Source organism: Gigantopelta aegis, chromosome 5, assembly GCF_016097555.1.
Source record: "Gigantopelta aegis isolate Gae_Host chromosome 5, Gae_host_genome, whole genome shotgun sequence".
Taxonomy (NCBI): domain Eukaryota; kingdom Metazoa; phylum Mollusca; class Gastropoda; order Neomphalida; family Peltospiridae; genus Gigantopelta; species Gigantopelta aegis.
The window spans coordinates 34,821,670-34,837,068 of NC_054703.1; the positions used below are offsets into that span (position 1 = coordinate 34,821,670).

Here is a 15,399-nt window from a genome sequence, read left to right on the forward strand (position 1 = left end):
TTAAACATACATATTGTTTTAATTCTTCACCATTTCCTAGAAGTGAATATGTGAACCATAACTTGTGTGACAGTTAGGAACTAGAGTGGACCGTGATCAACTCTCACCCGAAAGTGATCTGTGTAGTGAGACCTTAAAGTCTATTAACTGATTTTGTCAAACCTGGTTCGAAGTCAGTTTGATAATTTGGGTAATTTACACCATGAAAAGCTATACTAGACCAGTGTAAGTTATGAACTCTAAACAATACATCAAAAGATAAATGCACCATACCTTCCAATAAAACTTCATATCACATTGTTACTCCTTGGTCATCCACACAATAGATGGCCATCAAACAAGCAGCCATTACATGGTAATGTATGACTTTTTGGTAGTTCTGATATAAGGAACATACAAAGAAGCTAATTATATTGTTAGTTCATTAAAAATATTAGTTTTCATTAATGGTATTGATAAATCCTAGGGGACATTTACAAATTCAAGAGCACCGAAACCAACCCTCGTCCGCTACCGACCCTGGTCGGGCTGCTTGTGTTCCCTTGCACATGCCAGCAAGGGCGACCCCCTCTCCCACACAATCCAAGCCTTGTCCTGTCCTGGACGGAGGAACCGGCGAGTGTCGACACCTACGTCATGACATGCGTGTGCTACAACAGCTTGTTCTGAATGTGCACGTTAAACCTATGACCTGAGCTGACCTAACAGGATTACTTTCTGTTGTTAACCTTTTATCTCTATCTGGTTGATAAATCAATGGAAGGTGAACTGCTGTCATTGTCATGTGATTATCGAATGCTACGAGGTCATCAGTACAGCAGCAAATACAATTAAATATGTTTCCTACATGTAGGTTCCTTTTTTTTTCTTTTTTTTTTTTTTTTTTTTTTTTTTTTTTTTTTTGGCCAGATTAGTTATAAATTCTGAATCATGTACACTGCACCTTTGGTATGGGGATTGCTAAATGATGAAGACAAGCAAATATTGTCTTATGGGAGAGCTGCAAAAGTTGCATTCAACTATTTGTGCAGTATTAAAAAAAAACAGAAGAAAAAGGTTTTGAGTGAGGGTTCGGACGAACCCCCCCCCCCCCCCCCGAACCCCCCTCCCCCCAACCCCCAAATACGGGCCTGAATTGTAAGTAAATTTGATTGATTAGTTTGTTATTTGTGTTATTTGCCAATATGCTCCGCTGTAAGATTTATTCATACCAGTGGCGGTATACGTTGGTTAAAAGTGACATAAAAGTTAACACGTGAATGACACGTGCATGCTCAAGAACAATGGGGTTGCAAGGGGGTGACAATTTTATCATATACAGTGAACTCAGTCCGCAGAGAAGTGCCAGATCAATCTTTATTATATTTTAATTATATTATATCAAAGTGTCAGAATATATTTAATGCGATATAGAATTAAACTAATGTTTTTTGATAACAGAGTTATTTCTGTTAGGAAATCTGTCACGAAAGCCAAATATCCCCTTAATCCTTGCAAGCCCAAGTAAATCGGTAAAGTTTGTTGGGTTTGGGTTTTGGGGGGTGGGTTTTTTTTATTAGGCCACTCGACACCAGAAAGGGCTAACATATTTTGCCAATATAAATGACAGGAATTTTGATTAAACTATCGGAACTATCTCTCTCTCTCTCTCTCTCTCTCTCTCTCTCTCTCTCTCTCTCTCTCTCTCTCTCTCTCTCTCTCTCTCTCTCTCTCTCTCTCTGTATGTTTAACATTTTACTGAAAATAAAGCACCCGTAATTAATGCACTGTAGCCACGGTTCACGATGTATAAGCTGTCACCCCCAACCCACCCCAACCACCCTCTGAAATCCAGTGGTCCCTGCAATGCATGTGCTATCAACAGTCAACAGAGTTCAATGGTCCAGTTGATACTCGCTCAATGCGGATAATTTACATGTGTTTACGATCATGCCCGATGACGCTGAGATTTAGATACTTAGACTAGTAATAACGGTGCAGTTACTGTTTTAATATTTCTGTTTTCAGTTCACAAAGTATATCTTATGTTTAACAATAAGGAAAAAATACATCTCGAAAAAAATCCAAAAGAAATGCCGCAGAGAACGAAAACCTCCGCGGCAATCTCCACGGCACTGCCGATTGCCGCGGCAATTGCAGTGGTTGACTAAATAAACAAATTTACGTCTAGCATTGATGTGCGTTCACTGACCCGTGTTTCAATATCGCCAGGCGTACACTATCGTACGGGGTGGACCGTAGCGCTTATTTTTGTCGTTGTGAAGATTTCATTTTTTGTTATTTAATATTAATATTTCAATGGTGGCAATACTACTTTTTAAAAATATTTGTATAATTTTACATTGATGTTCGTTATCATATAACTCTAGCCGATGTGGTTTTTGTGCTGGGGTGTCGTTAAACATTCATTCATTCGTATAATTTTAAAACAAAATAATAAAATTTAAATTTAAAACAAATACGTAAAGTGAACCATTTTTAACATCCAGTCCTTCTATACCATAAAACTTCGAGGTTTTTTTTGTTGTTGTTGTTTTTTGTTTTTTTGTTTGTTTTTTTGTTTGTTTTTCTTTTTTCTTTTTTTTTTTGGGGGGGGGGGGTTGTTGTTGTTTTGTTTGGTGGTTTTTTGGGGGGAGGGTCTCATTCACAATTTCCCTTTGTGCTGGGATAGTCATTAGGTGTATGTGTGTATATATTTTATTATATACATACAAACATACAAGCATACAATAAATTAATAATTACAACTATGACAAAGGTGGGTATTTAGAGCATGCATCAAACCATGAGTACATAGATAGTGATTCAAATACGAGCACATAAAGTGTATGGGGTAATACAATTATCGCCTGCTATTGTTGGCTTTAAAGTATTGTTTGCTTAGTAGATGAATGTAATAGATAACGGTTTCACAGTAAGTACTTTCTATAGAGTCATCAACATTAACTGGAGCTTCACAAGATAAGATTTTAATAATAAAAACAGAATCAGGAAGATTGTGAAGAGCGACACTGAATTCCACTGGCCCTATGTCTAGAAGAGATATTTAGAATTCGTTTCTAATTTCAGCTATAAATTGACAGTGACATATAACATGTATTTGCAAATCAGAATATTTTAAGTGACAGAGGGGACACACGCTTTCGCATGACATAGGTCTCCACGAAGCGCATATATGTATTACATGATGTGCGTGTTCTTTTAACAACGGGTTCACACGAAAAATCTGCCATGCTTTGTTGATATTTAAATTGGGATGGAGTTGCAGAAAATAGCTGATGTCTGGCGAAGACGAGAATTGTGTTTGCCACTTTAATTCTTCAAAATCAAACACGCTTTTCCTAACTAGTCGTTTCCACGTATGTTTCGATGGAAATGTTGACGTCTTATAGAAATCAATCCGATGATGTAAAGGTTGGTATTTACACATAATCGTGTGTGTATGTTTGTTATAAAAGCTAAAGGTATTGTAAACCATTTGTTTTTAAAACATAGCAGCCTACTTGTTATAACTTTTTATACCAAGGTCCAAGGTGGGGTTCGTAGGAGATGACCCAGAAAATATAACTTGTGTATGTCTATTATTGCTTCAATAGAGGAGATACCAATCAATCCCAGGCAGATGTCTGTTCGAGTTCGTTTGGGCAAACCCTGAATATTCTTTATGGAAATGAGGGCAATATCGTCTGCTTGTGTTGGACAGGATATGGGACATCCAGAATCATTGATCCTTTGTTTGATTTACTTAATTTGTTTAGTAAGTCATTTATATATAGCACATACAATTTTGGAGCAAGCATGTTACCTTGGCACAGTCCCCTAGATTGTCTGAATTTTCTTGACTAAATATTGTTTACCAGCACAGAGGATTTGGCGTTACTGTATATACTGTCAAATAGTATTTTAGGAGAGATTCCAATGTCTGACAATTTAAACATTAACGCTGTGTGGCAAACCGTGTCGAAAGCTTTCGAATTATCAAAAAATGCAACACTAGTACAGTGACTGCGCTCTTTGTTGTGGTTGCTTTTAACTGTGGCATTAAGGAGTCCAGAACACTTTCGAATATTTCGAAGATCACAGAAAGAAGTGTAATACCCCTATAAGAATCACAATTTAATCGGGACTTGTAATGCCCCTTGAATATGCAGACAAAGACACCAAGGTGCCATTCATCAGGAATACAACTGTTGTTAATAATAAGTGAGAAAAGTCGTGCCAGGCAAAAGAAAAGACAAGAGTCTCTGTGTTTGATGTGTTCATAGAATATTCCGTCCAAACCACAGGCTTTATTGTTTGGTAGGTTAGAGCCTATTTTCTTAACTTGATAGGCAGATATACAGAGGATACTCTCCCCGTGTCTTGTGATATCATAATTTATCAGCACGAGTTGATAAAAGTATAAAATCCCAGGATTGCAGAGGACTTTTATATTTTCATCAACGAGTGCTGATAAATTATGATATCACAAGACACAAGGGGGTAATGTTTTTATCATCCATTATCATTCTTTTCATTTGCGACAGTTGTAAACAATGTTAGTAATGTGGGTTGAATGTCAGCGGTAGATTCGTTAACTAGCAGAACGACAGTGGCGTGACGTCACTAATGGTAGGTTTAGCGCTGAAACAAACACAGTGACGTAACAAAACATTGTCTTGTGATTACAATTTGACCAATCAAGATTATAAGATACCGCAGGAGATATCGCAAATTATAGTGCCAGCGATATCTCCTACACATGCTTTTAATGGATGATAAATATTACTTTTCATCGGAGGATAATGCGTGCCGTTTAAAATCGGATACCTTTTCTTCTAAGTACGATTTGAAGTTGTTATCAACATGGTTTTCTGTTGTATCGCTAAATACATTGCTAGTGATCTGCCATGGCGTTGCAAATATCGTCGGGGTGAGTAATTGTTTTGTCGTCGATATTGAGAGACATAATAGAACTACTTTTCTCTTTGTTCCTCAGTTTAGCCCAAAGCGACTTATGATTGAAATTACACGCCTCATCTAAGGTAGTATATGTTTCGGTCTCGTGGCTCAAGTACGCCTTGTTTAGATTTGATCGACATATGTATTTTGCTTGTTTGTACATCAGAAAGGTGGAGAATTGCATCCCACGAGGTTTGCCTTCGGCTAGCCACAGCCTCCAACGAAACGATATTTCAGCATGGCACTCTTTAACTGTCTTAGTCCAGTATGGCTTAATGTGTTTATTAAATTTGACAGTAGGTATGGTTTCTATAGCTGCACCTTTTAAAGTATTAACAATTTTCTGATAAAACAAAATAATAATTTCAGCTTTGGTAGCGTTCTGTTTTGGAATATTTAAAGGCTATAACATATAAGAGACAGCGAAAGCATAGTCACTTGTTATATTTAGTCTCTTGGCCTTTTCCAACGATGGTTTTCCTCTTTGGTTATATTTACTGCATGGTAACTTAATGGCTGGTATTGAACATATAACTGGTTTATGGTCTGACAATGAGAGAGAACATTCATTATCTACAGTGGCATATGTAATGAATGGAATTAGATCACATGGAATTAAGATGTGGTCATTTGCCGACGATGGACCATCGGCATATGACTCGTATGTATAAGATGGGCATTTGCAAAACGTCTGGACGTTGACTGATAATAGGTTATATTTACTAATAAACGTTTTGAAATTATCACTCCTTTGTCTCCAATTAACACATACTTACGTCCTGCTATTTTTACATTCATATCACCAATGATCACTACTGTACCATTTAAACTGTATGCAATGTAAAGCTCGTCTAAAATATTTAAGTATTCTTGGAATAAATCGTCTGATAAGTTGGAAGAGGGGAGATAAACACAGATTACATAAACAATTGTAGAATTACTAAGCTCAACTTCAGCACCTATTATGCGGTCACTATCTATTTCTAATAAGCTTGTGCAATTAATCACGTCTTTACGAACAAGAAGAGCTACGCCGCCTTTGTTCACGTTGCGCTATATTCATTCATTTCAACTTATGTTCGTGCTTATATCCAATTAAGGGTCAGGCACGCTGTCCTGAGCACACACCTCGGCTATCTGGGCTGTTTGTCCAGGACAGTGGGTTAGTTGGTTAGTTGGTTAGTGGTTAGTGAGAGAGAAGAGGGTGTAGTGGCCTTACACCTACCCATTGAGCCCTTAAGAACTCGCTCTGGGTTGGAACCGGTACCGGGCTGCTAACCCTGTACCTACCAGCCTGTAGTCTAATGGCTTAACCACTGCGCCACCGAGGCCGATGTTGTGGTATAGCATGGGGTCACGTTCTGTGGCACACTTCGTAAAAGCACAGTAATTGCTATCTATTGTATTTAAGAAGTTACTGTAGCAAGTGGTAAAGCGCTCACTCGATGCGTGGTCGGTCTAGGATCGATCCCCATCGGTGGGCCCATTGGGCTATATCTCGTTCCAGCCAGTGCACCACGACTGGTATATCAAAGGCTGTGGTATGTACTACCTTGTATGTGGGATTGTGCATTTAAAAGATCCCTTGCTGCTAAATGAAAAGAGTAGCCCATGAAGTGGTGACAGCTGGTTTCCTCTCTCAATATCTGTGTGTTCCTTAACCATATGTCTGACACCATATAACCGTAACTAAAATGTGTTGAGTGCGTCGTTAAACAAAACTTTTCTTTCGTGTCTAACTCAGTCTGTGTATGCTTGGAGACATTTTCTACGTTATCGTCAGGGCTAACATTTTTGGCGACTCCGTCATAATTGTCTCACAGTCCGAATGCTGGACACCATGTGTAAGTTGGTCCGATGTATAGTTCAAAGGTGTTTGAGACTTTCGGGGTGATTTGGTTATCGAGGTCGTTGCCTCAGAGTAATTTTTTTTTTTTTTTTTTTATCGCATTTAACGTCCTTTTCAACGTTTGATAAACGTTTTCTTATATCGGTAGTTGATGTTGTGACTGATTTGATTAAATCTGCCATGTTTTTAATACTTTGTTCAATGTCTTTCACGTTTTAATTTATTAATAATACTTTTGATTTTAGGGACGAAACACCCACGTCACTGACCACACCAATGAGGTGATTTAGTTCTTTATTTTGAGATTCAAATTCGGCCCTGATCATTTTATTTTGGTCGTAGACTGTTTTACATTCTGCAAGAGTTTGTTTTAAAGGGACATTCCTGAGTTTGCTACATTGTAAGATGTTTCCGACTAATAAAATATTTCTACGATTAAACTTACATATTAAATATATTTTGTTTAGAATATCAGTGTCTGTATATTCAATGTGTTTCTGGTTGTCTTAATATTTGTAAGAAACCCAAACTCGATATATTTTAGGAAATAAAATGAAATTTAACCTAATATAAATATTAGAACGATCAGAAACACATTTAATATACAGCCACTAATATTTGATGCAGAAAAAAGTCTCTGTTAGTCGATAACATTGCAGCAAACTCAAACTGCTAATCAAAAAGAGTAGCCTATGAAGTAGCGACAGTGGGTTTCCTCTCTCATTATATGTGTGGTCCTTAACCATATGTCCGACACCATATAACTGTAAATAAAATGTGTTGAGTGCGTCGTTAAATAAAACATTTCTTTCCTTCGTTCGTGATTTATATTTCATTCACAAATGTTGACAAACTTCAAAAGTTCAAGCTTGTTTTTGTTGTTGTTGTTTTCTTTTGGGGGATGTTTGTTTAATGACACCACTAGAGCACATTGGTTTATTAATCATCGGCTATTGGATGTCAAATATATGGTCATTTTGACACAGTCATAAAGATGAAACCCGCTACATTTTTCCATTAGTAGCAAGGGATCTTTTATATGCACCATCCCACAGAAAGGAGAGCACATACCGCCGCCTTTGATGTACTAATCGCTGTGCACTGGCAAGAGCGAGAAATAGCCCAATAGACCCACTGGGCTACATCTCGCCCCAAATGAAATGTTCAAAGCGTGCATAAAACTCTTTAAGAAAAATCAAAAAATCAAGAAAGGCCAGACCAGTTGAAAATCCACGATAACGTTGCGTTTCCGTAAATTGTGAACGCGGTTTAGTTACGAACACTTGTTGTACATCTTGTAGTAGTCATTTTACATCAACATTAGCGGGGTTTATCGCACAATTAGCACTAGCTCGTCAATCTACTGTTTGCTTTTGGTGTTGAAATCAAGAAATCGGTTTTTATCTGAAGGCTTTGAAGCTGAACCAAATGACCTGGCTTCAAACCCATTGGCGTACAACTCCCCATTTTGGAGGGTGGGCAGGCTGATTTTGACCCACATTAAAGGAAAATGCCCGAATCTGGATGAAAGCATTGCTTACAAATGGGTCTGGCGGGACTTAGCCCAGTGGTAAAGCGCTCGCTTGATGCGCGATCGGTTAGGGATCGATCCCCGTCGGTGGGCCCATTGGGATATTTCTCGTTCCAGCTAGTACACCACGACTGGTATATCAAAGGCCGTGGTGTGTGCTATCCTGTATGTGGGATGGTGCATATAAAAGATCCCTTGATACTAATTAAAATATGTATCTGGATTTTCTGTAAGACTATAATATGTCAAAATTACCAAATGACACCCAGTAGCCGATGATTAATAAATCAACGTGCTCCAGTCGTTAAACAAAACAAACTTTACATTGTTTGTTCTTACAAACAGCTATATAGGAATGGAAATACACGTTAAATTGTTTGTTCTTACAAACAGCTATATATAGGAATGGAAATACACGTTAAATTGTTTGTTCTTACAAACAGCTATATATAGGAATGGAAATACACGTTACATTGTTTGTTCTTACAAACAGCTATTTATATAGGAATGGAAATACACGTTACATTGTTTGTTCTTACAAACAGCTATATATAGGAATGGAAATACACGTTAAATTGTTTGTTCTTACAAACAGCTATATATAGGAATGGAAATACACGTTAAATTGTTTGTTCTTACAAACAGCTATTTATATAGGAATGGAAATACACGTTAAATTGTTTGTTCTTACAAACAGCTATTTATATAGGAATGGAAATACACGTTAAATTGTTTGTTCTTACAAACAGCTATTTATATAGGAATGGAAATACACGTTAAATTGTTTGTTCTTACAAACAGCTATGTTATATAGGAATGGAAATACACGTTAAATTGTTTGTTCTTACAAACAGCTATTTATATAGGAATGGAAATACACGTTAAATTGTTTGTTCTTACAAACAGCTATTTATATAGGAATGGAAATACACGTTAAATTGTTTGTTCTTACAAACAGCTATTTATATAGGAATGGAAATACACGTTAAATTGTTTGTTCTTACAAACAGCTATTTATATAGGAATGGAAATACACGTTAAATTGTTTGTTCTTACAAACAGCTATTTATATAGGAATGGAAATACACGTTAAATTGTTTGTTCTTACAAACAGCTATTTATATAGGAATGGAAATACACGTTAAATTGTTTGTTCTTACAAACAGCTATTTATATAGGAATGGAAATACACGTTAAATTGTTTGTTCTTACAAACAGCTATTTATATAGGAATGGAAATACACGTTAAATTGTTTGTTCTTACAAACAGCTATTTATATAGGAATGGAAATACACGTTAAATTGTTTGTTCTTACAAACAGCTATTTATATAGGAATGGAAATACACGTTAAATTGTTTGTTCTTACAAACAGCTATTTATATAGGAATGGAAATACACGTTAAATTGTTTGTTCTTACAAACAGCTATTTATATAGGAATGGAAATACACGTTAAATTGTTTGTTCTTACAAACAGCTATTTATATAGGAATGGAAATACACGTTAAATTGTTTGTTCTTACAAACAGCTATTTATATAGGAATGGAAATACACGTTAAATTGTTTGTTCTTACAAACAGCTATTTATATAGGAATGGAAATACACGTTAAATTGTTTGTTCTTACAAACAGCTATTTATATAGGAATGGAAATACACGTTAAATTGTTTGTTCTTACAAACAGCTATTTATATAGGAATGGAAATACACGTTAAATTGTTTGTTCTTACAAACAGCTATTTATATAGGAATGGAAATACACGTTAAATTGTTTGTTCTTACAAACAGCTATTTATATAGGAATGGAAATACACGTTAAATTGTTTGTTCTTACAAACAGCTATATATAGGAATGGAAATACACGTTAAATGTGTTGTTCTTACAAACAGCTATATATAGGAATGGAAATACACGTTAAAAACGCCTCAGGTTAGAACATTTTCTAAGCACATCTCTATCGTTTTTGCCCGAATTTGAGGATTTGTTCCACTGCTAGCTGACGCAGTTGTCACACACACACACACACGCACACGCGCATACACACACACACGCATACACACGCACACACGCACACGCACAAACACACGTACACACACACGTACACACACATACAGATACACACACACACGCACACACACACACATACACACACAGGTACACACACACACGTGCGCACACACACACGTACACACACACGTACACACACAGACACACGTACACACACACATACATACACACACGCACACACACGCACATACACACGTACACACACACACATACACGTGCACACACGTACACACACACGTACACACACACGCACACACAAACACACGTACACACACACATACATACACACACGCACAACACACACACACACGTACACACACACAAACACGTACACGTACACACACACAAACACACACACACACGTACATACACACACACACGTACACACACAGACACAGACACGCACAAACACACACACACACAATACACACACACGTACACGTACACACACACATACATGTGTGTGTGTGTGTGTGTGTGTGTGCGTGCGTGCGTGCGTGCGTGCGTGCATGCGTGTGTCCTCCTCCAACATCACTTGTATTCGTGCTTGTCTTGTTTTCGTGTAGATCGAGTTCTATAGCGGTCAATGACTTCAAAGTTAAAAGTTATTTTTTGTTTAACGACACTACTAGAGCACGTTGATCTGTGAATCGTTGGCTATTGGATGTCAACGTTTCGATAATTTTGACAAGTAGACTTAGAAAGAAAACCCGCTACATTTTGTCCATTAGTAGAAACTGCTAAGGGATATTTTAGATGCACCATCTCACTGACAGGATAGCACATACCACGAGGCGAGTGTTTTACCATTGGACTACATCCCTCCCCTGACATACGTATGTCAACAGCAACACACAAAAAAACATATCGTATCGTATTGTGTTCTATTGTATTCTATTCTATTCTATTCTATTGTATTCTATTCTATTCTCTATCCAGCTGGATGATATACTTGGCAACAGAAATGTTTTGGAATCTTTTAAATTCCATCCAGAATTAACTGTAAAGTTTTTAAAACACTGACTTCTATACAAAGTTTTAAAATATATTTACCTTGATTTTATGTATTGTATTATACTTTTTCCTGTGGTTTTACATAAATATATATAAATATTATTTTCATATACTTACCATTTGTGACACCTAATAGCCGATGTGTATTTTTGTGCTGGGGTGTCGTTAAACAATCATTCATTCATTCATTCATTCTATCCTGTATTAATATCTTCTGGTGGTGTTCATTTGTTATTTATTTTTATTTTTGTTTTTTTATGTTTGTTTTTTTTTGTATTGTGGGTTTTTGGGGATGGGGTTCGTGTGTGTGTGTGTGTGTGTGTGTGTGTGTGTGTGTGTGTGTGCGTGCGTGCGTGCGTGCGTGCGTGTGTTGGGGTTCTATCAACTCCAGTTAGGTAAAACTTTATAGTTCATAAATTAATCAAGCTAGAAATTAACCTACACTCTCAGTGGATTGACTAGATAGATAGATAGATAGACAGATAGATAGATAGATAGATAGATAGATACATACATACATACATACATACATATATACATACATACATACATGCATACATACATACATACATATATATATATATATACACACACAGTCTATCCATACATTCATTAATTCATTCATTTTTATTTATTCAGTCAGTCAGTCAGTCAGTCAGCCAGTCAGTCAGTCACTCACTCACTCACTCAGTCAGCCAGTCACTCACTCACTCAGTCAGTCAGTCACTCACTCACTCACTCAGTCAGTCACTCAGTCACTCACTCAATCAGTCAGTCACTCGGTTAGTTTTATCATCCAAAGCAGTAGTATTTACGCATTTAATGGAGTAAATTAATATTCTACAAACTGACCTGTATTTAGCAGCCACCTATATTAAGACGCTGCTACGATTGGTGTCAATTAAGCACAGGTTCCACTGTGGTTATAACCTGCACCAAATTACTTTTGCAACATCTGTTATCGTAGGCGAAGTGACGTCGTAATCATTTTCAGATAATTATAAGATTGACACTGGTTCATAAAAATCATGCCTGGTTTATTTAACTCAGCCCCGTCAAGTGAAAATGTCATAGAACAAACCAGCTTTTCACGTTTTTAACAGAACGTGCATTTTACACAATGAAAAATATCGATTCGCGTCTGTCTCTCATTTTATAAATTTCTCTAACCACAATTAATGTATTTTCCCACAGTCGAGAAAACGTGAATTTGTACAATTCTTCGCTTGCTAAACTGGCAATTCTAAATACGGCGGAAGTAGGATGTCACTGGGCAAACAAAATGTCTGCTCATGCGCATTGGCAATTACTGGGGTAGTCGAAAGTTTTTGAGGTGTATATAACATAGTGTCAGTTTGCAATATCGATCATTCCATCTTGTTCACAGCTAGTACTAACAACTGAAGACGCTTTCCAAACAAAAACTCAAAAGTGTCGTAAAAGAAAAGTTTTAATCAAAAAGACAGAAATATGGGAATGTCCGTAACAACGTCGCTTATATGTGTTCTGATCGTTGGTGCTGCTGTAGCCGTTGTCACTGAGGGAATTTCAGGTAAGACATTTTTTCAGTATATATTTGTACGGTTGTTTGTTTGTGTCAGTGGGGCTGGGCATTTAGCTAGTGTATCAAAAACCGTGCTGTCCTATCTGTTTAAAAATCAGTGGCGGATATTGAAAATCCATTTAGGGGAGGGGGGCAATGACTTGAGGCATAATGCCAAAGGAACTTTGGGGGAGGTTTGGAGCGGGATTGTAAAAAAAAAATATAATAATAATATATAATAAAAGTATAACTGTCGCAAAATTTAGGAGGCGGGCCCCTGGGGCTCCCTAGATCCGTATGAAATGAGTATGAAAGATTCTTTGCCTATTTTGAAAAAAAAAATGCAGCACGTTTCGGCACATTTGTTCTGAAGTCTACTTGCCAGATTTTAACAACCAATAGATGATTATCAGTTAGTAATCTACGTTTTTCTAGTGGAGTCGTTAAAAAAAAAACTTGTTTAATATGTTCACATGCGCCTTTTTTATTTTATTCATATTACCTATGTAATATCTAAAACTTTGGTATGTACTGTGTCGTTTGAACGAATGATAGATTGGACACGCAAGACCGATTAGTTGTCGCTAAATATTAGTCCAGGAATTACGACTTTAAACAAAAACATTTCACAATTTTTTGATTATCATTGCGGAGGTGCGGGTGATATTTGTTTTGGGGGAATTACTTATTTTGGGGAGTGTTTGTTTTATTTTAGTTGCTTGCTTCTGTTTCTTTAATTTATTCTTTTTTCTTTTTTTTCTTTTTTTTTCTTTCTTTTTTTTCTTCTTTTTCTCTTTCGTTAGTGGTTGATGTGAATGTGCTAACTACAGGATAGGTTTTAGTTTGAATAAAACGACATGTATACATTAAAAGCTTGTTTTGTTTAACAATCATTTGCTTTTAGTTAAAGATTTGTCCAGGAATTACAAAATCCTTCTTCATAATTTTTATATATAATTTTACAGGAGGGTGCTATTTGGTTGGAGGAGGGTTGGGGGTATTTATACTGATTTACATTGCGGCATGTTTGTTTCATTTATATTTGTTCTGTTTTTAATTCCTTTTTTCTTAATTTATTTTTTACTGTTTTGTTAGTGGTACGAATGGAGGTGCTAAATTCAGGATTAGTTTTAAGATTATATAAAACAATATTCATATTAAAAGTTAGCTTTTTATAACGATACCACTAGAGCACATTTATTTCTTAATCATCGGCTATTGCATGTCAAACATTTTGTAATTCTGACATATATAGACGTTAAAGAAATAAAGAAAAAATGTCCACTAGCAGCAAAGAATCTTTCATATACACTTTTTCGCAGACAGCATATTATCCGGTCTTTCATATACACTTTTTCGCAGACAGCATATTATCCGGTCTTTCATATACACTTTTTCGCAGACAGCATATTATCCGGTCTTTCATATACACTTTTTCGCAGACAGCATATTATCCGGTCTTTCATATACACTTTTTCGCAGACAGCATATTATCCGGTCTTTCATATTGAAGTTGTAAGACAAGGGGAGGGGTGGGGGGCTCAATTAAAGAATGGTCTACCGATGGGGGTTCGATCCTGCGACCAAATCGCCTCAGGCGAACTTTCAACCGACTGAGCTAGATCCCGAATCTCACATGTATACGGTGGTACAGCCATTTCAGAAACATATATTATTAACCGCAATTATTGTGGAAGGTAATGGTTGTGAAATGATCCTACTTCGCGTATATGCAATCTGTATTACATGTATATTTAACCATGTTATCAAACGATTAATACGTTTGTATCAATTTATACGTTATATAAATCGCGTGAGAAGAAGAAGGAAATGTTTTATTTAACGACGCAAACATTTTATTTACGGTTATATGGCGTTGGGCATATGGTTAAGTACCACACAGATATTGAGGGAGGAAATCCGCTGTCGCCACTTCATGGGCTACTCTTTTCGATTAGCAGCAAGGGATCTGTTATATGCACCATCCCATAGACAGGATAGCACATACCGCGGCCTTTATACCAGCCGTGGTGCATAAGCTGGAGCGAGAAATCCAGACGTTATTGGAAGCAGAGGAACTGTATATATGGGTTTTAGTTCTCCTTGTAGGATGTATACTACCAAATCAAATCCCAGTCACGACTATAACGACATATGTGGCTAAAACTCTTACCCAAAGCGTATCAATCGACATAAACACCACAAATATAAATACTATCACCCCTCACCCTTAAAGTGAATCAGAAAAAAAATGGGGGTGAAGCTGCCTATTTCAGAGATAACGGGTAGAGTCTATGACTATCCTAGTTCCGCAAAAAAATTGAGTACTTTTTTTTTACAGGTACCCCATACATGTTTCAAGCACAAGGCTAATTAACACAGTGGTACTAGATAAAATAAAATTACATAAATTTTTTGCCCAGATAAAACTTTTTTTTACACCCAACACAC

General features: G+C 36.7%; 1 protein-coding gene across 2 annotated transcripts in view; it reads left to right on the forward strand.

The window, feature by feature from the left end:
• The first annotated feature begins 4,686 nt into the window (after nt 1–4,686).
• Nucleotides 4,687–15,399, forward strand: part of LOC121373239 (teretoxin Tan14.1-like) — a 36,404-nt gene continuing 25,691 nt past the window's right edge. Inside the window, exon 1 of one of the 2 annotated variants that reach the window (XM_041499743.1) lies at nt 4,687–4,912. In XM_041499743.1, the coding sequence (XP_041355677.1) occupies nt 4,846–4,912 (67 nt within the window). In that variant the 5' untranslated portion in view covers nt 4,687–4,845. Of the gene's footprint in view, nt 4,913–12,733; nt 12,958–15,399 lie in introns of those variants that run through there. The other variant, XM_041499742.1, reaches the window with a different exon arrangement.